General features: G+C 52.5%; 1 protein-coding gene across 1 annotated transcript in view; it reads left to right on the forward strand.

The window, feature by feature from the left end:
* Nucleotides 1-24,679, forward strand: part of sorl1 (sortilin-related receptor, L(DLR class) A repeats containing) — a 49,241-nt gene that overhangs the window by 10,247 nt on the left and 14,315 nt on the right. The window contains 23 exon segments of the mRNA XM_076977452.1: nt 442-603; nt 1,099-1,166; nt 3,306-3,486; nt 11,803-11,887; nt 13,035-13,212; nt 15,248-15,440; nt 16,028-16,145; nt 17,934-18,007; nt 18,139-18,227; nt 18,382-18,560; nt 18,743-18,795; nt 18,797-18,930; nt 19,263-19,391; nt 19,822-19,907; nt 20,594-20,766; nt 20,881-21,012; nt 21,117-21,208; nt 21,894-22,140; nt 22,388-22,526; nt 22,648-22,821; nt 23,901-24,014; nt 24,217-24,339; nt 24,575-24,679. The exon segment at nt 24,575-24,679 is cut by the window's right edge and continues 15 nt beyond it. Coding sequence (XP_076833567.1) covers nt 442-603; nt 1,099-1,166; nt 3,306-3,486; nt 11,803-11,887; nt 13,035-13,212; nt 15,248-15,440; nt 16,028-16,145; nt 17,934-18,007; nt 18,139-18,227; nt 18,382-18,560; nt 18,743-18,795; nt 18,797-18,930; nt 19,263-19,391; nt 19,822-19,907; nt 20,594-20,766; nt 20,881-21,012; nt 21,117-21,208; nt 21,894-22,140; nt 22,388-22,526; nt 22,648-22,821; nt 23,901-24,014; nt 24,217-24,339; nt 24,575-24,679 — 3,028 coding nt within the window.

Genomic DNA, 24,679 nt, shown 5'->3' on the forward strand with positions numbered 1-24,679 from the left:
CCAAAGGAGGTTTGATCCTCCGAGCTCCAGGGTTCTCATCGAGTGCTTCTTCTGTTCTCCAGAGTAGGGGCTTTGTTCTGGGGCGGGGCCTGTCCTCTTTCTGAATCCAGGCCATTGGGTGGAGAGGTGATGGAGAAGGCACATGAATAAAGCATCAAACACAAGATGCAGGGGGAGAGTTGGAAGAGGAGAACTGCATAATAAGTGCGGCTGACGAATATCTTAAGACCGCTTTGTTTTTCTGCTGTTGCAGCGTTTGATGCTTCTCGATACGTTTAGTTTTTTCTGCCAGTTGCCAGGAGGGTTTGTTCTGAAGCCTCTGAAATGAAACGTCTTAGACTAGATTCACTGAAATGTAACGTATTGAAAATTACGTTTTTTGCTCTCGGTGTGTCTCTGGGTTTGCTTATTTGTTTACATTCTTCCATGTGTTCCTTTCAGTACCTTTTTGCAGACACCACAAACAGTTACCTGTGGAACACCTTTGACTTCTGCAAGAGCGTGCAGGGTTTTTCGCTCCCTTTCAAACCCACCGACCTGCTGCTACACAGCCAGAGGCCCAGTCTGGTGCTGGCCTACGACAGCTCCCACCCCAATAAGCAGGTTTGTCCAGCACGTTGACACGAAGGGCTCCACCAGCATCCTCTGTTCTCCACATCTTCTCACTGCTTCTGTTCTCCAGATAGTCTCACTGCTGCTCCGTTCTCTACATCGTCTCACTGCTTCTGTTCTCCAGATTGTCTCATTGCTACTCTGTTCTCTACATCGTCTCACTGCTTCTGTTCTCCAGATCGTCTCACTGCTCTGTTCTCCAGATCATCTCACTGCTTCTCTGTTCTCTACATTGTCTCTCTGCATAAGTTCTCTACATCGTCTCACTGCTTCTCTGGTCTCTACACTGTCTCACTGCTTGGCTGTTTAGTGAGTCTTCTTGAGAAGCTGCTACAAATTCAAGTTTTGATTCAGATTCGGTTATTATTGTGTTCTTGTATTGTGTTCTAGTAACCGTGACTCAGTAGTGTAGATATGTTTAGTGACAGTTTTGTTATTTCTACCGGACGTGAACCGGCTGCTCATTGATCTTCTTTTCTTTGGAAGCTGTGGAAATCGGACGACTTTGGAGAGACATGGGTGTTGATTCAAGAGCATGTCAAGAACTACTTCTGGTAAGATCAAGTACTTGTAGGAAAGGTTGAGTCAGAATACCCTGTGAACATTGAGATCCTGTCATAGCACGTCCATCAGACACCACGGTCCCTTAAGACAAGGAGGTGCGTGTGCGTGCGTGTGTGTGTGTGTACATGCGTGCGAGGTATGTATGTGTGCACTCCAAATATTTTCTTCTCACTGATTTTGGGTGTGGTACATTTGATTTCATACAGTAATGCTGCATGTATTTGTAGATGTGTGAATTTCAACCCCTGTTAATTTTAAAGAACATGATCAGGGCTCAGTATGATGTCATCCAGGGTTCAGTATGATGTCATCCAGGGTTCAGTATGATGTCATCCAGGGTTCAGTATGATGTCATCTAGTGCACTTGCACCCTTCTCTTTGCAGGTTTTTGGCTTAAATTTAGCTCCATATTTCATACCTTGTTCTGCAAACAAGCAGCAGAGCAGCACTGTCTGGTGCACGGGAAGCTCTTCAAACGTGTGGTTTATTTAGACCAAGTTTTTTAACCCAAGTATTGCGTAAGTCTGTACTTTGGTGAGATGCACCGAGTCTAAGAGGAATGCTAGTGATTTCTAAACATAAGTCTGGGCTCTGTTCCAGGGAAACACTGCAGCTCTGTAGTTCACTTGTTTGTCTGACTGCTGCTGCCCTAAAGGCCTGCTGCCCTAAAGGCCTGTCAGGACGATTCAGCTGTGAAGGCAGCGTAGGGACGGGGCGGCACGTCCCGCTGCGTTAAACCGCTCCGCCCACTTCTGCTTCTGACCAGACACTGCCCTCCAGGCGCTGATAAACCGCGTCAATTTGCATCCGAAGTTCTAAATGGTCTCAGTCAGAAGCGGCGTGACCCTGTAGACGCGCCCGTCTGCTGGCGAGCTCCCCGTCTCATCCCTGGTCAGACGCGTGAGGCGAGGTCTCTCGTAGGCTCTGATGAGCGTGTTTGTGCTCCCAGGTTCACCAGTACCGCTTACCATAACACTGCTGAAATAACCGAAATACTTGTAAAAAAATAATAATAATTCGAAAACAAAAGGCGTTGGGAGCGCTGTGTGTTTTGGACGTCGCGCGCACACACTCCGTTTGGGTCCTCTGTTCCCTCTGTGCACACACTCCGTACTGGATAAATTTGGAAGGATTATTATTGTGTTTTCCAGGCTTCCCTGGGAAGGGTGCTATCTGAGCCCCTGAGCTAAGCTGTTGCTTTTGTCTGTTCCTCACCCGCTGCTGTGGGCCTCTGAGTGCCAGCCAGGAAGCGTGGGGTGAGCAGCAGTGGGCGTGTCCGTTCCCCTCCGTCCAATCCCTTTATCCTTTCATCAGGAGCATCATGAACCCGCCTAGACAAGCGAGCCATCCTGTGTACCGAGGCAGGAAGGCGGGGCTTGTGTACCAGGGGGCGGACCTTGTGTGCTGGGGGCGGGGCTTGTGTGCCGGGGAGCGAGGCTTGCATGCCAGGCAGCGAGGCTGTTCTCTGAAGCCCAAGTCCAGACTCTCGGGCCAGATTCCAGGAGGTGAAGTCACAGGCTCTTCTGGAGCCAGTATTTACGAAGTGGCAGCTTGGTGCTGTAGAGATGCAGCTTCTGTTCCCTTTGTACTGTGGCACGGTGGAGGCGTGGGTGGGGTGAGTGGTTGGGGGTTAGTGTGGAGAGCCACTTGGGCAGACTAGGGGAAGGAAATAGCTTACACATGCCATGTTCGATTCAGTGGCTCAGTGGTTTGGTTCAGCAGCTCTGCAGTTTGGTTCGGTGTATCTGTAGTTTAGTTTAGTGGCTCCGCAGTTCAGTTGAGTGGGTCTGTGGTTTGGTCCAGTGAGTCAGCAATTCGGTTCAGTGACTCTGTGATTTGGTTCAGTGCCTCAGTGGTTTGGTTCAGTGACTCGGTGATTTGGTTCAGTGACTCGGTGATTTGGTTCAGTGACTCAGTGGTTTGATTCAGTGGCTCGGTGGTTTGGTTCTGTGGCTCAGTGGTTTGATTCATTGACTCAGTGGTTTGGTTCAGTGACTCAGCAGTTCTGTAGTTGTATCACAGCTTTTGTTATTTGGCCACCAGGTATCGATTTCTGCCTCCTGAAACCTTCATTCAGACCTTGTGAGTGTGTGCGTGGATTAAAGACAGACACCTGTGTGTCCTCCCAGGGGTGTGGAGCCTTACGACAGCCCCAGCACGGTGCTGGTCCAGAGACACGAGCCCCAGGGTGTCTCTAGCATCCTCAGCAGCACCGACTTCTTCCAGAGCGAAGAAAACCGGAGGGTGATCCTGGAGAGAGTGGACAGTTTCCAGCTCCGAGACAAGTACATGTTCGCCACCACCACCAGGGTAAGACAACTGTGGAGGGTTAGTACCTGGAAGGGGTTTGGTGTGTGTGTGTGTGTGTGTGTGTGTGTGTGTGTGTGTGTGTGTGTGTGTGTGTGTGTGTGTGTGTGTCAGAATTTCCCAGACATGCTCTTGTGCACATCAGGGTTCCTGTGGGCTGTAAGCTCTTCACAGATACGGCACTGGTCGGAGTTCTTCATCCAGATTTTTCTCTGGGTCGACCTGAACAAGCACACCTGGCTCTAACATCCAGGTGCTACTCAGGGCCTCAATTACATAGAGTAGCTATGGTAGGTCAGGGCTGGAACTAAACTCTGGGTTAGATCAGGGTTGGAACTAAACTCTGGGTTAGATCAGGGCTGGAACTAACTCTGGGTTAGATCAGGGTTGGAATTAAACTCTGGGTTAGATCAGGGTTGGAACTAAACTCTGGGTTAGATCAGGGTTGGAACTAAACTCTGGGTTAGATCAGGGTTGGAACTAAACTCTGGGTTAGATCAGGGCTGGAACTAAACTCTGCAGAGTAGTAGGTCTTCAGGTTCAAAAAGACTACAGCACATTTCTCACTCTGTCAGGACAGCCCTGTTCACAACAGCCGGCTCGAATGCCCGTTCCTTTAAATGCTAATTAGCCTCTGCTCGCCCCGCCCCCCTCTTCTGCGGGAGTGCTGACGTGAATTCGGCTTTGTGTCACCATGGTAACTGTTGAGCGTGAACCCCTGGGAGAGACATGGCTACCAGGGAAAACAGCAGTGCAGGCGGACACAGCTGAACTAGAGCGAGACCCTGAGACAGTTTCCAGGACGCCTCTGTCCCAATGACACACACCTACACACTGCAGAGCGTGTCTGTCTGGCAAACGACGGCTGGATATAAAGCACCCTAGCACAGTGTCCCTAGCACAGTGTCCCTAGCACAATGTCCCTAACACAGTGTCCTAAAGTAACGAGCCACCGATTACTTGAGTGGTACACAACTTTTACTCTCATGTTATTCGTGATGATGATGATGATGGTGGTCGTGGTTAATCTCACACGCATTCAGCCGGCAAGTGAATAGGGTTATTGTAGACCCCGCAGTAAGTGATGCCAATAACCTTCTAGAAAATTGCATCTAATTTATTACCTCAGTCATTAGGCTAGAGGTAAACGCCCTAAGAAACATAATTATTTTTAATGCTCACATTTCCCTCGTGTGCAGTTTTGCCAAAGACAGTTGGTATTGATTTCTCTTTTAGTAAAAGCCAGTCCTGCATTGTACTGACCCAAGTTGGAAAAGCAGTCAGACAAAAAGTGCTGAGCTCACATGGCTACAGGTTGCTGCCGACCGTAGCTGGGACGTTGCCATCCAAACAAAACTTCATCTAGTCAGCTCGTCTGTCCCATGAAGCTGGGGGCTGTTACACAGCTCTGCGCTGGCCAGGGTGCCACACAGTGGTTCTCTGACCAGCTCCTCCCTTTAACGACATGCTTGCGGCTCTGGTGCTTGTCGGACGAAAATGGGGCACCTTCACAAAGGTAGTTCTCGAGCCAAGGGTGTAGATATCGCGTTGGAAGGGGAGTAGGGAGTGCTGTAATTCTACTGATTCCCACAGTAGTGTGTATAAGGGGCCAAACCTGAGCGGCTTGTTTTTAACCCATGTTTTCTGACACAGGCAGCCTACAAGAAACTATCTTGTCTTACTTCACAGTTTGTGGGTTGGCAGACACTCCAGATACCAGAATGTCTGTGCAGAATCACTGAAAAAGTGAACTTTTCATAATACATACCCATAAAAGGAAGCCGAGCTTCCGTGGGGGCCGACAGAGGTTCATGGCCACGTGACCAGAGAACCTCGTAGGAGGAAACGCTCGCATTGTTACCTAAGTTGCTGGAAGCCATTAATACGTGTTTCAGGAAGCCCTTGACTCTTTATTGCCATAATGCTCTGAAAACCACGTGATCAGAAGGGGTTTAGTGAAAACCAAGGGTGTTAGGGTTGCGTTGTGACGATTTTCAGCAATAAAATATTTTTGAAGGTCATAGTTTTCACAGCTGAGTTTTCTCGGTTGTAGCATTTGAAAGCACATGAACGCAGTGTAGAGGTCTCCAAGGCCTGGTGCCTTATTTGTCTTGCCAAGAGCTTTAGTGACAGCAGAGATGGAGGTAATGCTTCGCTGTCCAGCTGGAGACAGGCTCTATGCTAAGGACCAAAATTCCTCACCCTGGTGGAAGGTCACACAAGCATTTGTGGTGTGATTTATATCACAGCATAAATATTCAAACGTCTTCAAGCTTTGTACGAGACGATAACACTTGAGTTACGAGCAGAAAAAATTTCAATTCTGATTTTAAAAAATGCATAGTAAGATGATGTATTTATAAGTATTGCTAAGACAGTAAGTGACTTTGTCAGTTATCAAAATAGTTGCTGATCTCAGCCGTGCTTTAGTCAGTGGGCTGTTCTGTGGATTCTGCTGTGCTTGTGTTAGTTACTAGTCCGAATAAGGTGGCAGCGTCCTTTCTCACGTTTTACCTTCTCCGTTTCGGCCGCTGTAAAACGAGGCTTACGTACCATTGAAATTTGCTGCATGACCGCATGGAGGTTAAAACAGTCCAGTTGTTGTTGCATTTACAACTCCGGGATCTGGAATCGGGTTGTGCTTGTTAACTGTGGTTTGGTCTGTGATCGTTTTAGTCCCTGGAGCTGAGAGCTTCCTCCCTTCGTGCTGGGTAATCGTTTCCCTCTGCGTGATTAGCTGAGGTGTTTGCGCAAACCTCCATGGCGTCCGCGGCAGATCGTTTCGGGTTTTGGCCGGGTCGTTCTGGCCCAACAGTGTGCGTTGGAGGTCCAGGGTCAGGAGCTGGGACGTGCGGCTCATGCAGCGTGAAGAATGAAAGTCCTGGATGAGCAGCTCACTTCACCTGGTAGATGTGTGTGGTCTACACGTACCTGCATCTCCTCAGGATATCTCTACCTGACACCAACCCTGCAGCGACCGCTCACCAGCCTCACCTCAGCCCCACATCAGACCTCACACCAGCCCCACATCAGACCTCACACCAGCCTCACATCAGACCTCACACCAGCCCCACACCAGACCCACATCAGACCTCACACCAGCCCCACATCAGACCTCACACCAGCCCCACACCAGACCCACATCAGACCTCACACCAGCCCCACATCAGACCTCACACCAGCCCCACACCAGACCCACATCAGACCTCACACCAGCCCCACATCAGACCTCACACCAGCCCCACATCAGACCTCAAACCAGCCCCACACCAGCCCCCACACCAGACCCACATCAGACCTCACACCAGCCCCACATCAGACCTCACAACAGACCCCACACCAGCCCCACATCAGACCTCACACCAGCCCCCACACCAGACCCACATCAGACCTCACACCAGCCCCACACCAGACCTCACACCAGCCCCACACCAGACCTCACCTCAGCCCCACATCAGACCTCACACCAGCCCCACACCAGACCTCACACCAGCCCCACACCAGACCTCACCTCAGCCCCACATCAGACCTCACACCAGCCCCACACCAGTCCCACACCAGCCCCACACCAGACCTCACACCAGCCTCAGACCTCACACCAGACCACACACCAGCCCCACATCAGACCTCACACTAGCCTCACATTAGACCTCACACCAGTCTCACACCAGACCTCATATCAGACCTCACATCAGACTTCACAACAGTCTCACACCAGTCTCACACCAGACCACACACCAGCCCCACACCAGACCTCACACCAGACCTCAAATCAGACCTCACACCAGCCCCACACCAGACCTCACACCAGCCCTCACATCAGACCTCACATCAGACTTCACACCAGTCTCACACCAGACCACACACCAGCCCCACACCAGACCTCACACCAGTCTCACACCAGCCCCACATCAGACCTCACACCAGTCTCACACCAGACCTCACACCAGCCTCACACCAGCCCCACATCAGACCTCACACCAGACCACACACCAGCCCCACATCAGACCTCACACCAGACCTCACACCAACCTCACACCAGACCTCACACCAGCCCCACACCAGCCTCACATCAGACCTCACACCAAACCTCACACCAGTCTCACACCAGACCACACACCAGCCCCACATCAGACCTCACACCAGACCTCACACTAGCCTCACATTAGACCTCACACCCTCACACCAGTCTCACACCAGACCTCATATCAGACCTCACATCAGACTTCACACCAGTCTCACACCAGACCACACACCAGCCCCACACCAGACCTCACACCAGACCTCAAATCAGACCTCACACCAGCCCCACACCAGACCTCACACCAGCCCTCACATCAGACCTCACATCAGACCTCACATCAGACCTCACACCAGTCTCACACCAGACCACACACCAGCCCCACACCAGACCTCACACCAGTCTCACACCAGCCCCACATCAGACCTCACACCAGTCTCACACCAGACCTCACACCAGCCTCACACCAGCCCCACATCAGACCTCACACCAGACCACACACCAGCCCCACACCAGACCTCACACCAGCCTCACACCAGACCACACACCAACCTCACACCAGACCACACACCAACCCCACACCAGACCTCACACCAGCCCTCACATCAGACCACACACCACTGGATCAGAAGCTGTATGGCCACACTTTCAGCAAATATGTTCTTCTGTGTTCATGACAAAGACAATGGTTTACACACACACACACACACACACACACACACACACACACACACACACACACACACACACACACACACACACGTGCATACACACCCAGAAGCAATTGTACACACACACACCCACACATATAGACAAGCGCATACACGGACACGTGGTTTCATAGCTGTTCTTTTGTGTGGGGCCTGTAGTGTAGTGGTTATGTCATCGGTGGTGGTTGTGTGTCAATAAAGGGTCTGGAGTGACGGACTTCTCTTAAAGGCACAGAAACGCAAATATGCCACCACTATCCCTGTGACCTTACTGGCTCCTGCAAGGCCAGTTACAGCACGAGTTACAATTACAGCTTGAATTACAGTCACATCAGTTACAGGTTTGTGGTCCATTCCAGCACCCCCCCCCCCCCCCCCCCAACAAAATTCCACTGAAATGCTCTTAATGGAGCTGCTTATTTTGCCTTCAGAGCCTGATGGATTTACAGTAGGATAACCATGAGGGTTTCTTTACCACAGAAGTCCCTATGGAGCTTGGAGCTTGTGTTTAAACAAGGAAATGTCATGATTGCTAAGGAAATTAAGTCCCAACGGGGCTGAACTGACAGATAGCAGCAGACCAGCACAAACAGCATTATGGGCTTTGGAGTCGTTTCAGCAGGATTGGCTGGAGATATCTGTGTGCTGGTGGGAGTGTGTGCTGACAGACTCACCCACGTCTGAACCTGGAGCAGAAGACAGTCTCAACTAGCTGGCCTGATCACGTCTGTGCTCTCCCACTGACTTCAGAGCCACAGTCAGTCAAGATTAGAGAGATTCGCTTGCAAGTTTCAGGACTTGAGTGTTTTATGTCTCTCTCTCTCTCTCTCTCTCTCTCTCTCTCCCTGTCTATCCCCCTCTCTCCTTCCTCTGTTTTCCCTACTGCTCTGCTATCTTCTCGCCACTAATAGGATTACCATAATGAATATCAGAAGTGCGTTTTGGCACTGAGGATCCTCTTAGACTAATTAAAGCTCTGGAAGTGGACGGTTCCTCTCATCCGGGGGGTTTCCCTGCAAACCACCACTGAGCCCATCGGTTGTGATGAAGCTTTGTTGCCTTGTTTTGGTAACCGATAACCCAGGTTTTTATTTTCGCTGGAATCAGACTCACTGAACAGGTTACTCTACTTCTTCTGACGTCTTCACGTTCCAGGGCTGAGAAGAAGGTGTCAAACAGAAAACACTTTCTTTACACTTTCACTTTTAACACACTGTATGTACAAGGGGAGCATTATCATCCGCTACCATCTCTCTCCCTCTCTCTCTGTTTGTCTGTCTGTCTGTCTGTCTGTCTTTTTCTCTCTCTCTCTCTCTCTCTCTTATACACACACACTTTCAAATATCAGAATCATGCTGCAGTGTTGGGTTTAACCTCCCTGTCCAGCTGACCGAAACACAGCAGAGGTTCAGTAAGACTCTGTAAACTGAAGTATTGGGCATAAATAAGAGACTCCACCTCATGGGCGGAGCCCTGGCATGGGCCGGGCCGTGCTCACCACACCCCTCACCTTGCCCATAACCACGCCACCTGAGCTGTGTGTGTGTCAGTGTGTTTAACCACGGATGCTGTCAGCGAAACATGTTAATCAGTTGACTGTTGATTGGCCTCTTGGAGACCCTTCCTACACCTCACAAAACGTCTCTCAGCTCCGCCATTACAAACTGCTTTCGAAGCAGCCCGAGACTGCGATGTTTACTCTCCTTGTTACTCAGGGGGAGGGGGGGCTTGGAGCACTGAGTGACACATCAGCTTTGCATATGCAAACCAGTTTGTCCTCTTTGTCTCCCCATTGGCTTAGGGTGGGGGCTCAGCGCCATGCCGCTACAGCTCACTGTGTCTGTCCTGGCAACGGTGCCCCTCCCCCCCTCTGCCCCCACCCCTCCACCACCCCCACCCCTCCCCCGCTCGGCCCTCTTCCAGGTCTGTTTCTCTTCGACCTCCCACGACGCACTGCGGCCGTCGCAGGGCGCATAAATCAGCCAGAGGGCAGGCCCTCCTGCAGCATCTCGGCAGGCAGGCGGCGAACGTCCCGCAATATCTCCTCATCTGCACAGGGAGAGCCACACACCCTCCCCGGGGCTGTGCACTCAGTGTGGGGCCCGCACCGTCCTAGCGTGGGGCCTGCACGCTCCAGCCCGACTGCAGTGAACCCGGGGCAGCGATCCCGGTGTCGGGTCGGCAGCAGGCTAGCAGGACAGGAACGGCCCCCCTCCCCCGCACTCTAATCTAACTACACCGTGATAATCTGATCATCATCATCTCGTCTGGCTTTTTTAATACGACTTGATTATCCAAGACGATAATCCTCTTTGTACAGCTAATGCTATCAAATCTACAGTGTGTTCAGACAAGGGAAGGCAAGCGTACTTGTCTGAGGTTGAGCAGTGTCAGTGTCTGATCTTGAGTAGTGTCAGTGTCTGATGTTGAGTAGTGTCAGTGTCTGATGTTGAGCAGTGTCTGATCTTAAGTAGTGTCGGTGTCTGATCTTGAGTAGTGTCAGTGTCTGATGTTGAGCAGTGTCAGTGTCTGATGTTGAGTAGTGTCAGTGTCTGATGTTGAGTAGTGTCAGTGTCTGATGTTGAGCAGTGTCTGATCTTAAGTAGTGTCGGTGTCTGATCTTGAGTAGTGTCGGTGTCTGATCTTGAGTAGTGTCGGTGTCTGATCTTGAGGAGTGTCAGTGTCTGATCTTGAGCAGTGTCAGTGTCTGATGTTGAGCAGTGTCAGTGTCTGATGTTGAGTAGTGTCAGTGTCTGATGTTGAGTAGTGTCAGTGTCTGATCTTGAGCAGTGTCAGTGTCTGATCTTGAGCAGTGTCAGTGTCTGATGTTGAGTAGTGTCAGTGTCTGATGTTGAATAGTGTCAGTGTCTGATCTTGAGTAGTGTCAGTGTCTGATCTTGAGTAGTGTCAGTGTCTGATGTTGAGTGGTGTCTGATACTGGTGTGATTCGTGCAGGTATGCAGATTCTGGGTCAGGAGTGTATCTGTAGGTTGTAGTAGAAGAAGAAGACCGATGTTCCTCTGAGCATTGTGGGGCGCGGGGGGAGGGGGGGGGGGTGTTGAGGGCGGGTGTGTTGGGGCGGGTGTGTTGGGGGCGGGTGTGTTGGGGCGGGTGTGTTGGGGGCGGCGTGGTGTGAGGACTCCCACGGTGAGGCAGAAACAGCTCAGATCTTCGGGGACAGCGAGGACATTGAGGAGACGCCGTTCAGACACGCATGCTAGTACCTCATAAATCACACACTTCCTTCTCCAGCTCCCAAAACATGAGCTTTTACAAATCCGCCCCAGATGCCGGTTGTTGTCTGGACTCCAGAGTTTTGGCACTTACTGCTGCGTATCACTTACGGCCACTGCTCCTGACTCAGGAGCTGGTGAACACACGGCCGGCTGACACGGCCCTACAGCCTTACACGGGTTATGGTGATAACGCACTATTGCTTGTGGTGCCGTTATAAGTGCAAAGTGCTTAAGGTTTGACACTCCTGGTAGAACTTATTTTTCTTTTTTGCCAAATGACATTAAGTGTCATTAAGTGTTTGAGGAGGGTTTTCCTGCCAGTGCTGTAGATTCACCACAGTTGTGTCCACAGGGAAGCCAGGATGCACGAACTGTGCAGCTGTGGGTCTCTTACAACCGGCAGCCCATGAAAGAGGCCCAGTTCAACACCCGCCACCCCCATCACCGTGAGTACAGTGGGCACGGTGTCCGCCTGTACACCTGTCTCACCTACACACCCATCCACCTGTATGTCTCTCTGTACTGTACACCTGTCTCACCTCTACACCCATCCACCTGTATGTCTCTCTGACCTGTACACCTGTCTCACCTCTACACCCATCCACCTGTACGTCTCTCTGACCTGTACACCTGTCTCACCTCTACACCCATCCACCTGTATGTCTCTCTGACCTGTACACCTGTCTCACCTCTACACCCATCCACCTGTACGTCTCTCTGACCTGTACACCTGTCTCACCTACACACCCATCCACCTGTATGTCTCTCTGTACTGTACACCTGTCTCACCTACATACCCATCCACCTGTACGTCTCTCTGTACTGTACACCTGTCTCACCTACACACCCATCCACCTGTACGTCTCTCTGTACTGTACACCTGTCTCACCTCTACACCCATCCACCTGTATGTCTCTCTGACCTGTACACCTGTCTCACCTCTACACCCATCCACCTGTATGTCTCTCTGACCTGTACACCTGTCTCACCTCTACACCCATCCACCTGTATGTCTCTCTGACCTGTACACCTGTCTCACCTGTACACTTATCCACCTGTACATCTCTCTGACCTGTACACCTGTCTCACCTACACACCCATCCACCTGTATGTCTCTCTGACCTGTACACCTGTCTCACCTGTATACTTATTCACCTGTACACTTATTCACCTGTATGTCTCTCTGACCTGTACACCTGTCTCACATACACACCCATCCCACATGTATACCTATCCACCTTTACACCTATGTCTGTCTCACCTGTACACTTGTCTAACCTGTACACCAGTCTCACCTGTACACCTGTCTTAGATGTATATATATCCACATGTATGTCTGTCTCACCTGTACACCTGTATGTCTGTCTCACCTGTATGTCTGTCTCACCTGTACACCTGTCTTAGATGTATATCTATGCACCTGTATGTCTTGGCTCACTGACGAATGGATCAATTCAGTCACCTATAAAACATGCATGCTAGATCAGGACCGCACGACACTGCTCTAAATAGTCAAGGTCATGGAGGTCACAGAGGTCACGCGAGTGACCTGCCGCTGACCTGCCTGACTCTGCTCATGCCGTTCATTGCAGGAGTACTACATTGCGGACGCCTCAGAGGACCAGGTGTTTGTGTGTGTGAACCACAACAACAACGTCACGCACTTGTACATCTCGGACACGCAGGGGCTGGCCTTCTCTCTCTCGCTGGAGAACGTGGTGTACTACAGTCCCGAGGGCTCAGGGAGCAACACTCTCATCAGGTACAGCTGTGCTCACGTTTGTGCGTGTGCTTGTGTTTCACGTGTGTGCACATGCACGTTTTCCAGAGCCCTGAAGGTTCTGTGTCTGTAGAGTCTCAGACGTCTTGGGCGTCTGGTCCCACATGCTTCCAACCATGAGCAGAAGTGGGTTAGTGAGCTCCCTGCTGTGGCAGGCTGGTTCTCTGGCCTCTCCTCCGCTCTCCTCCCCTCTGCCCCCTCTCCTCTCCTCCTCCTCTCCTCTCCTCTCCTCCTCTCCTCTCCTCTCCTCCTCCTCTCCTCTCCTCCTCCTCTCCTCTCCTCTCCTCCCCTCTCCTCCTCTCCTCTCCTCTCCTCCCCTCTCCTCCTCTCCTCCTCCTCTCCTCCTCCTCCCCTCTCCTCCCCTCCTCCTCCTCTCTCCTCCTCCTCTCCTCCCCTCTCCTCCTCTCCTCCTCCTCTCCTCCTCCTCCCCTCTCCTCCCCTCCTCCTCCTCTCTCCTCCTCCTCTCCTCCCCTCCTCCTCCTCTCCTCCCCTCTCCTCTCCTCCTCCTCTCCTCCTCCTCTCCTCTCCTCTCCTCCCCTCCTCCTCCTCTCCTCCCCTCTCCTCTCCTCCTCCTCTCCTCCTCCTCTCCTCCTCCCTCTCCTCTCCTCCTCCTCCTCCTCCTCTCCTCCTCCTCTCCTCCCCTCTCTTCTCCTCTCCTCTTCATAGCACTAGGACAGGTCCATCCTTCATCCGTGCCTGCATGGCCTCATTGTGTCCCCACGCAGTGGAGGCGGAGCTTGTCCTGGGACACGCCCCCCACCCCTTCACGGCTGCCAGTACTGCAGCAGCGTCATCTGCGGTGCTCAGTGTGGACGAGCTGCCTGACCGCACCAGCGTGACATTTCTAAAGTGCAGCTTATTCAGCAGGAAGAAGAGCCCCGGGGGTGTGTGTGTGTGTGTGTGTGTGTGTGTGTGTGTGTGTGTGTGTGTGTGTGTGTGTGTGTGTGTGTGTGAGTGTGTGTGTGTGTGTGTGTGTGTGTGTGTGTGTGTGTGTGTGTGTGTGTGTGTGTGTGTGTGTGTGTGTGTGTGTGTGTGTGTGTGTGTGTGTGTGAGAGGGTGTGTGTGTGTCTGGGGTGTGTGTGTGTGTGTGTGTGTGTGTGTGTGTGTGTGTGAGTGAGTGTGTGTGTGTGTGTGTGAGGTGTGAGAGTGTGTGGGGGTGTGTGTGTGTGTGAGTGTGGAGAGTGTGTGGGGGTGTGTGTGTGTGTGTGTGTGAGTGTGTGTGTGTGTGAGTGTGAGAGTGTGTGGGGGTGTGTGTGAGGGTGTGTGTGTGTGTGGGGGTGTGTGTGTGAGGTTGTGTGTGTGTGAGGGTGTGTGTGTGGTGTGTGTGTGTGTGTGTGTGTGCGTGTGTGTGTTGGTGTGGGGGGGTGTGTGTGAGGTGGTGTGTGTGTGTGGGGGGGGGGTGGGTGTGTGTGTGGTGGGGGGGGGTGTGGGTGTGTGTGTGTGGTGTGGGGTGAGGTGGGTGTGTGGTGTGGGGGGGTGTGGGGGGGGTGTGTGTGGGCTGTGTGTGTGGTGGGTGTGTGTGTTGGGGGGGGGGGGGGGGGGGGGGGGGGGTGTTTAGGCCCACGCTGGTGATGCGGAAATGTGAGAGGAAGTGATGAACGTTTTGACATTGCCGTGACTCTTTTTAAGTGCAGTTTTCATGTGAAAGACTGAAGCCATTTCATTCGGTTACTACGGAAGCTGAGATTACACAGGCGGTTTTGGTTTTATGTAGCTGTAGTAAACAAGACCGTGGAAATAGCCCACAAAGATTGGATTATGAGATTGTGTGTGTGTGTGTGTGTGCGCGCGTGTGTGTGTGTATGCGTGCGTGTGTGTGTGTGCGGCGCGTGTGTGTGTGTGTGCGTGCGCGTGCGTGTGTGTGCGCGTGTGTGTGTGTGCGTGTGTGTGCGCGTGCGTGTGTGTGTACATGCGTGCGTGTGTGTGTGTGCGTGTGTGTGTGTGTGTGTGCGTGTGTGTGTGTGCGTGCGTCCATGCGTGCGTGTGTTTGTGTGTGATGTGTGTGTGTGTTCTGCAGGTACTTTGCCAACGAGCCGTTTGCAGACCTGCACCGTGTAGAAGGTCTACGTGGAGTGTTTGTGGCCACGCTGCTCAACGGCTCCGCCAGTGAGGACAACATGCGCTCGGTCATCACGTTCGATAAGGGCGGAACCTGGGAGCTCCTGCAGCCGCCCGCCGCAGACAGCCTGGGGGGCACCGTGGAGTGTGAGGTAGGCTGGTCCTGTAGGGCAGTGTGGAGCAGGATGTGTGAGAGTGGGGGTGTGTGTGAGATCCACGGGGGTGTGTGAGAGTGGGGTGTGTGTGAGTGTGGGATGTGTGAGAGTGTGGGGTGTGAGTGCGGAGTGTGTTAGAGCGCGGGGTGTGTTAGAGCGCGGGGGTGTGTGTGAAGGCACAGGGTGTGTGAGAGCCACAGGAGGGTGTGTGAGAGTGGGATGTGTGTGAGATCCACGGGGGTGTGTGAGAGTGGGGTGTGTGTGAGATCCACGGGGGTGTGTGGGCCGTGGTGTAGGCTGAGGTTTCTGGGTACGTTGTTTGTGTGTTTGTGTGAGTGTTAAAGGCTTTTATTGGCCACTAAAACTGTTTCTCCAGGATTAGACCCTCTCTGTAAGTGGGAATCACTGTGACTGGCACATTTAAACACTGTGGTCCACTGCTTAAGATGGTCTCTCTCCCTCCCTCTCTCTCACCCCTTCTCTCTCTCTCTCACCCCCTTCTCTCTCTCTCCCTCTCCCTCTCTCTCTCCCTCCCTCTCTCTCTCCCTCCCTCTCTCTCACCCCTTCTCTCCCCCCCCCCCCAGTTCTCTAAGGGTTGTTCTCTACACCTGTCTCAACGCTGGAGTCAGCTGTTGAACATCCAGCTGCGTAGAATGCCCATCCTGTCCAAAGAATCTGCACCTGGCCTCGTCATGGCAACAGGTGAGTCATGTGGCCCAGTTCTCAGGTAACACGTCCTCCAGAGTGTGTTTGTGTGTTTATGAAATGTGAGCAGGCTCACACCACCGAGACACACTTCCTCTTGCTCAAAGCCCATTAGAGCGATGAAACAAGTGTGTATCTGTGTGTGTATGTGTGTGTGTGGACCCATGTGGAGCTCAAGCCCCCACTCAGAGCGTAACACACACACACATACACACACACTTCAGTGTGTAATGATAGGGGGTGACTGTGGGTCTCTCACACTTTCACATCTGCTGGTAAACATTGATTTTCCTCTGCTTGCGTCAGGAGGACACACTCATCCTCTCTTCTCCTCTCTCTCTGTCCTCACCTCTCCCTCTCTCCTCTCCCTCTCTCCTCTCCCTCTCTCTCTGTCCTCACCTCTCTCTCTCTCCTCTCCTCTCTCTCTCTCTCTGCCCTGCTTTGGTTGCCAGTGTTCAGTTCTTTCATTAAGCCATTAGAACATAAGTAGTCTTGAGGAGCCGTGAGGAGCAGTGAGGAGCAGTGAGGAGTGTCTCACCGAGACGTCTGCCCACTTAGGGCACTACTGCCACCCATGTGCTAATTATTGCTATTTCAGCCAGCAGCTAATTAACACATAAACACACACACACAACCACACACACACACACACACACACACACACACACACACACACACACACACATACACACACACTGTTAATGCTTAGCTCCCGTTATCCAACATACAGTAAGTCTCAAAACCTCTGCATTTTAATAGCGTCCCACATTTGTTTTAGGAGAACAAAAGAGACACCCGGGGTGAGCGGTATGTCCCCTTCACCGCTGACATGAGTACCAGCTCCCCCTGGGGGGGCACAGGGCTGACAGGCGGGGAGAACAGAGCGTGCCCTCATATTGCTCCCGGGAACCAGGTCCCTACAGCAGACGCCTCGGGGCAGAGGGGTCTCCAGGGGCCTGGAGCGCCCAGCACCAACACGCTAGGCCAGCTTTCAGTCCAACGTGTTGTCATACTCAGGGAGATTGTGGGATGGCATGTTAACCCGTGGTGCAGCAGAGAAACTCAGAAGAGAAATGGCAGTCTCACAGCTTCCTTTGGGTTATAAAGCTACAGGAAAAGGAACCGTAAGGTCGGCATTGTTCACATTTTAGAGGTCTTGAATACTCCTATTTCCAAATAATCTTCCTCAAAAGCACTTTAAAACACATTTTAGCTTCTTACTGGCAAGTTATGTGGGAACTTGTGACATTGGGAATAAAATTATGAATCATTTATGCTAATGTCCCTCACAGCATGTAATTCAAGAGTTCTGTTTTTCGTCTCAAGTTGTTTCAAAAAGAAAAGCTGATGGCGCTTCTCCTTTGCCATCTACACTGTAAACAGTAGCAGAAACTGAAGTGCTGTGTGAGGGCGCAGGGGGAGGGGCCTGTGGGGCCTGTGGCCTGATGGGTAAATCTTGTGTTTTGGCTGCGAGTTCTCACTTCCCTCCCTGTCTGTCACACACTCGCTGGCAGCTGTCTGCTTCCTGTCTGTGGTGTGGCTTCACACACTGATCCATCTGGCAGAGGCTCTCAGCAGACAGGGCTGCTGTGTGTGTGTGTGTGTGCGTGTGTGTGTGTGTGTGTATACACAGACAGGAGTGTTGTGTGTGTGTGTGTGTATATACACAGACAGGAGTGTTGTGTGTGTGTGTGTGCGATGCAGTGTAAAAGGCTGCACTTTTTTTATTCCTTTGCTAATCCACCCCCCCCCCCCCCACCTCCACCCCCACCTCTCCTTTTTCAGGGTCCGTGGGAAGGAGTCTGGCCAACAAACCTGACGTGTACGTGTCCAGCAGTGCAGGCGCCCGGTGGAGAGAGGTACACACCCCCACACACACACACACACACCTCCTCCCACACCCCCCCACATCAGACTGAATCATACTTTCAGTTCCTTCCTCGTGTCCTATGGAGGGTAATACAGCTTCAACGTTGTGGTGTTGCTCCAGGCGCTGGCTGGCCCCCACTTCTACACCTGGGGGGACCATGGAGGCCTCCTGATGGCCATCGCCCAGGGCGGCTCCACCCAGACGCTCAAGTGAGTCACTCACCTCCACCTTTCTGCTTCTGTCCTCCATGGGCCTGAATTATCACGCGGCGTCTCAGCTGCCTGCCAAACACCACCCGTCAGAGCAGTGGTGTTGTCCTGGGGTTGCGGGTGTCACTGACGTAGCTGCCCTCCTGTGTCGCAGGTTCAGCACCAACGAGGGCGAGACGTGGACGGAGTTCCAGTTCTCCGAGCGCGAGGTCTACGTCTACCAGCTGCTGACGGAGCCCGGCGAGAAGAGCACCATCTTCACCATCTTCGGTTCCTACGCCGACCAAAAACACAGCTGGCTCATTCTGCAGGTCAACGGCAGCGACGTGCTCGGTGAGGCCAGACCCAGTCCCGCCCTCTGAGGGCTCGACCCAGACCCAGTCCCGCCCTCTGAGGGCTCGACCCAGACCCAGTCCCCGCCCTCTGAGGGCTCGACCCAGACCCAGTCTCGCCCTCTGAGCTTGTGACGCCGCCCGGCTGTGTGTGTGTGTGTCTGTGTGTGTGTGTGTGTCCAGGCGTGCCGTGCTCGGAGGGCGACTACAAGCACTGGTCCCCGTCAGACGAGCGGGGGCAACGGCTGCCTGCTGGGTAGGAAGATGGTCTTCAAACGCCGCACGCCCCACGCCACCTGCTTCAACGGCGAGGACTTCGACCGGCCCGTCAGCCTGTCCAACTGTTCCTGCACGCGACAAGACTACGAGTGGTGAGCACCCCCTCCTCCCAACAACTGGGCTGATCAAACGTTTCTGCACGGGGTCGTTGCACTTTAAATCCACAGTTTGAAAAGTTATTCATAACCACAGAGTCTCCAAACAGAGTGGTTTGTCCTGCTTCTAGTCCTACCCGTAGTCTTTATTTCCCTGTCCCAACGTCACCGCGTTCCACCACCACCAGTTCCTGCTAATCTAGCTCTAGAGTCTCTGGGGATTTCCAGACATGACAGACACGCTTAAATAATCAAACTCCGAAATGGCTTTAAGTTTAGGAATTGCATATTAACCTGCAGACGTTGTAATGGTGTTGTGTCTCTCTCAGTGACTACGGCTTCAAGCTGAGTGAGGACCTGTCCCTGCAGGTGTGCGTACCTGACCCAGAGTTCTCGGGGAACCTGTACGCTCCACCTGTGCCGTGCCCGGCGGGCACCACCTACCGCCGCAGCAAAGGGTGAGGAAGGTTTTTACTGCACCCACCACGACTTCAACACGGTGACAGATAATAACAGACCCGCCAGCATCCTGACAAAACAACATGAGTCACTGCTCATTACCTGCAGGGACAGGAGAACTGATCTAATATTTGTTTTAAAGCTATCGTGCACATTTGTGTGTGTGTGTGTGTGTGTGTGTGTGTGTCTGTGCCTGCCAGAATAAGGCTGAAGGTTATAAGAAATGCAGAGTTTGATAAAAACAGGGAAACTATGACTGTTTAGTGCAGAGTGTGTGTGTGTGTGTGTGTGTGTGTCCATACACAGTGAGTTTATTTTGCTTGAGAAACAGCCTCACCTAGTGGCAGAAAGTGGGAAAGGCACAGTGTTGTCATGGAGACACTTGGTGTGCTGAGGAAGGTTTGGCGTGCTGTGTCGTCATGGCTACAGGTACAGGAAGGTGCCCGGCGACAGCTGCAGTGGTGGAGACGTAGAGGCCAGACTGGACGGAGAGCAGCTGCCCTGTCCTGTTGGAGGTACAAACCCCAGCTCCGTCTTCCTCTCTCTCTATCTCTCCCTCTCTCTCCATCTCTCCCTCTCTCCATCTCCCTCCATCCCTCCCTCTCTCTTTCTCTCTCCCTCCATCTCTCTCTCTCTCTCTCTCCATCTCTCCTTCTCTCTCCCTCCATCTCTCTCTCTCTCTGTCCATCTCTCCCTCTCTCTGTCCATCTCTCCCTCTCTCTCTCTCTTTCTCCCTCTCCCTCCATCTCTCCCTCTCTCTCTCTCCCTCCCTCTCTCTCTCTTTGTCCCTCTCCCCCCCCGTTACTGTAACTGTGACTCACAACTCTTTGAACTGGTCTTCCTGTTCTTCCCATCAGAGGTACCACGCAGCTTTCTGCTGTGTCTTGTCATTTTTCCTTCGTTTCCTTTAACTTTTCCCTTATGCAAGTGATTCTTAAATCTCGAATCACCTCAGAGATGTAACCCCGGCCGTGTGAGATGCACAGGTATATACAGTGCAGTTAAGGTGTACTTGTGCAGTTGTTTGTAAGAGCCGTAAATATTTGATATACTCATGTCAAGCGTTTAAGGCTTTTGTTTAAGGCTTTTTTGTTAAGGCTACTTCCTGCGTTTCCCCTGACTCTGTGTTGTTTCACACAGAGCTGTGTTTCGGCACCCTGGTGTTTAGTGTTGGTGTGTGCTGGTTATTGTGGTCCTGTAGAGAGTAACGAGTTCATCCTGTATGCTGTGAGGAGTTCCATCCATCGCTACGACTTGGCCACGGGGGTGGACCAGCTGCTGCCCCTCTCCGGCCTCCACGAGGCCGTGGCCCTGGACTTTGACTATGAGAGGAACTGTATCTACTGGGCGGACATTTCTCTGGACACAATCCAGGTACGGGCACGTCTCCCAGGTGTGGGCGTGTCTCCCAGGTGTGTTTCTGGGGCTCAGGATCTGTCTTATTGGATTTCCAGTAAGCCCTTCTGGTCTGTCTCTATGTCATTGCAGAGACTATGTCTAAATGGCAGTTCCGGGCAGGAGGTGATCGTCAGAAAGGACCTTCAGAACGTAGAGGCCCTGACCTTCGACCCCATCAGCAGATTGCTCTACTGGGTAGATGCCGGCGCTCAGAAGATTGAGGTGAGCCCAGCATAAGTGTTTACAGTATTGTGGTTTCCCGTTGCAGGCAGAAACACAATGATGCCTGTGTGTGTGTGTGTGTGTGCTGGTTCCCTCTTGCTCAGGTGGCGAACCCTGACGGTGACCTGAGGCGAACCCTGGTGAACTCCTCCGTGTTGGAGCACCCACGGGCCCTGGCCCTCATCCCGGGGGAGAGGTAGAGCATCTCACCCTCCGCTCACCTTCTGGGCCGTAGGATCCCTCGTGCGGCTGGGAGGAGATGGTGTGGAGGCCAGCGTGGGGCGGGGGGCACGTCAGGGGAAAGTAGTGTGACAAAAGCGGTCAAAGGAGTGGGTGGTGTGATGGAGCACATAACTGTGGAGAGTTGGGCTTGAGACCAGCTATACTTACTACACCTGGTACGCTGTAACTAGGTGTAGTTACAATGGCGGAAAACTAAGGCCTTCAGCCTTCGTCACACCCGCTAATAAGGAGCCCTGTTATTGTAACTGAATCCCTGTAATGAGGCTGCCAGGAGGTCTCAGAGAAGCAGGACAAGAATCGGTTGTGTAGGTGACAGCCTACATTTGGTTTTTATTTCACACGATGAAAGTGGAACCACTAGGGGACGTAAACTTCACACTCATGCTATATTCTTCTCATAAATAATAAAATCAATAAAAAAATTTGAATTATTCAACATAAGGGTATAAAAATCTCAGACCAAACAAGCTAGCATCATGCCTGTGGTTAGCCATGCTAATTATGGTTAGCCGTGCTAATTGTGGTTAGCTGTGCTAATTGTGGTTAGCTGTGCTAATTGTGGTTAGCCGTGCTAATTGTGGTTAGCCGTGCTAGTGGCTTCAGGTACAAGTCTGGCAGTGTTTTGTTTCCTGTTCCAGCCTGATGTTCTGGACGGACTGGGGTGACCGGGCGGCTGGCGTGTACCGCAGCTGGATGGATGGCTCCAGCGTGTCGTGTATCGTGTCTGAGGGCGTGCGCTGGCCAAACGGCATCACCGCCGATGACCACTGGCTGTACTGGACAGAGGCATATGGTGACCGCATTGAGAGGGCCGACTTCAATGGGGGGCAGCGCAGTGTGCTGATAGAAGGTCTGCCCCATCCCTACGCCATCGCAGTCTTCAAGGTAAGTCTGCAGTGCTGTGTTTTGTGGTAGGTCTGCAGTGGTGTGTTTTGTGGTAGGTCTGCAGCTCTGTGTTTTATGGTAGGTCTGCAGTAGTGTGTTTTATGGTAGGTCTTCAGTTCTGTGTTTTATGGAAGGTCTTCAGTTTTGTGTTTTATGGCAGGTTTTGGTTGGTCTACAGTATTGTGTTCAGTGTGTTGGCTGATTTTACCCTGTATTGAGGGTTGAGTGTTGCTGTCTGTGTCATCAGAATGACCTTTACTGGGACGACTGGTCCAGAATGGGCATCTTCAAGGCGTCCAAATCGGGCACACAGAACAGCGTTCTGCTGGTGGGCAGACTGACTGGCGTCATGGACCTCAAGATCTTCTACAAGGGCAAGACCAGAGGTCTGAGACCACAGTGTAGACTGAAGCACGGGGTGTAAACTGTAGAGGTACAGGTCAGGAGCACTGGCCTACTGGACCCATCTCACGTTTGTGGGTGTGGGTGTGTGTGTGTGTGTCACAGGTCATAACGCCTGTGTGGATCAGCCCTGTATGCTCCTGTGTCTGCCCCAGCCGGGACACAGACACAGCTGTGTGTGTCCAGACGGAGTGGCCACCACCACACTGCCCTCGGGGCAACTACAGTGTCAGTGCCCCCCTGGGTACCAGCTCAGCAACAACACCTGTGTGAAGACGGGTGAGCAACACACACACACACACACACACACACACACACACACACACACACACACACACACACACACACACACACTCGCACACACACACACACACACACACTCGCACACACACACACACACACACACGCACACACACACACACTCGCACACACACGCACACACACACACACTCGCACACACACACACACACACACACACACTCGCGCGCACACACACACACACACACACACACACACTCGCACACACACTCGCACACACACACACACACACACACACACACACACTCGCGCACACACTCGCGCACACACACACACACACACACACACACACTCGCACACACACACACACACACACACACGCACACACACTCGCACACACACACTCGCACACACACACACGCACACACACACTCGCACACACTCGCACACACACACACTCGCACACACACACACTCGCACACACACACACTCGCACACACACACACACTCGCACACACACTCGCACACACACACGCACACACACACACACACACACACTCGCACACACTCACACACACTCGCACACACTCGCGCACACACGCGCACACACTCGCACACACTCACACACACACACACACACACACACACACACACTCGCACACACTCGCACACACACTCGCACACACGCACTCACACACACACACACACACACACACACACACACACACACACACTCACACACACACACACACACACACTCGCACACACTCACTCACACACGCACTCACACACACTCGCACACACTCACTCACACACGCACTCACACACACACACACACACACACACACTCGCACACACTCGCACACACTCACTCACACACGCACTCACACACACACACACACACACACACACACACACACACTCACACACACACACACACACACACACACACACACACACTCGCACACACTCACTCACACACGCACTCACACATAGACTAACCTACATACACACAGACACAAACATTTCAGATGCCTTCCGGGTCTGTGTACTTAATTGTGTGTGTGTGTGTGTGTGTGTATGGTGTGTGTGCGTATCAGAACACACATGTCTGCCCAACCAGTACCGCTGCTCCAACGGTAAATGCATCAGCAGCATCTGGAAATGTGACAGTGACAACGACTGTGGAGACATGAGTGATGAACAGGAGTGTCGTGAGTGGCAGCCAGCAAGCCCCGCCCCCTACACACACACACACACACACACTTACTGCTCACACACACACACACACCTATGTTCCGAATAAAGAGTGCGATTACTCCACCATTAATGACGGAAATGTGACCGTGCCTGTCTTGTGATGAGTGTCTGCCGTGATTGGCCTGCGTGACGGGGTCGTGACCTTCTGTCCCGCAGCGACCACTTCCTGTGACACAGCAGTGCAGTTCCGCTGTGTGGCGTCAGGATCCTGCATCCCTCTGGCCTTCAAGTGTGACCACGAGGACGACTGTGGTGACAACAGCGACGAGGAGCACTGCGGTGTGTGTGTGTGTGTGTGTGTGTGTGTGTGTGTGTGTGTGTGTGTGTGTGTGTGTGTGTGTGTGTGTGTGTGTGTGAGTGTGTGTGCACGTGTCTGTGTGTGTGTGTGTGTGTGTGCACGTGTCTGTGTCTGTGTGTGTCTGTGTGTGTGTGTGTGTGTGTGTGTGTGTGTGTGTGTCTGTTGTGACAGCTGGAGTCATTTGTGTGGTTGTTTATGGGCTTGTTTGTCTCACAGAGTCTCATCAGTGTGGACAAGGGGAGTTCACCTGTGCCAGAGGTGTGTGTATCCGTGAGGCATGGCGCTGTGATGGAGACAACGACTGCAGGGACTGGTCAGACG

Source organism: Brachyhypopomus gauderio, chromosome 16 (genome assembly GCF_052324685.1).
Source record: "Brachyhypopomus gauderio isolate BG-103 chromosome 16, BGAUD_0.2, whole genome shotgun sequence".
Classification (NCBI taxonomy): Eukaryota; Metazoa; Chordata; class Actinopteri; order Gymnotiformes; family Hypopomidae; genus Brachyhypopomus; species Brachyhypopomus gauderio.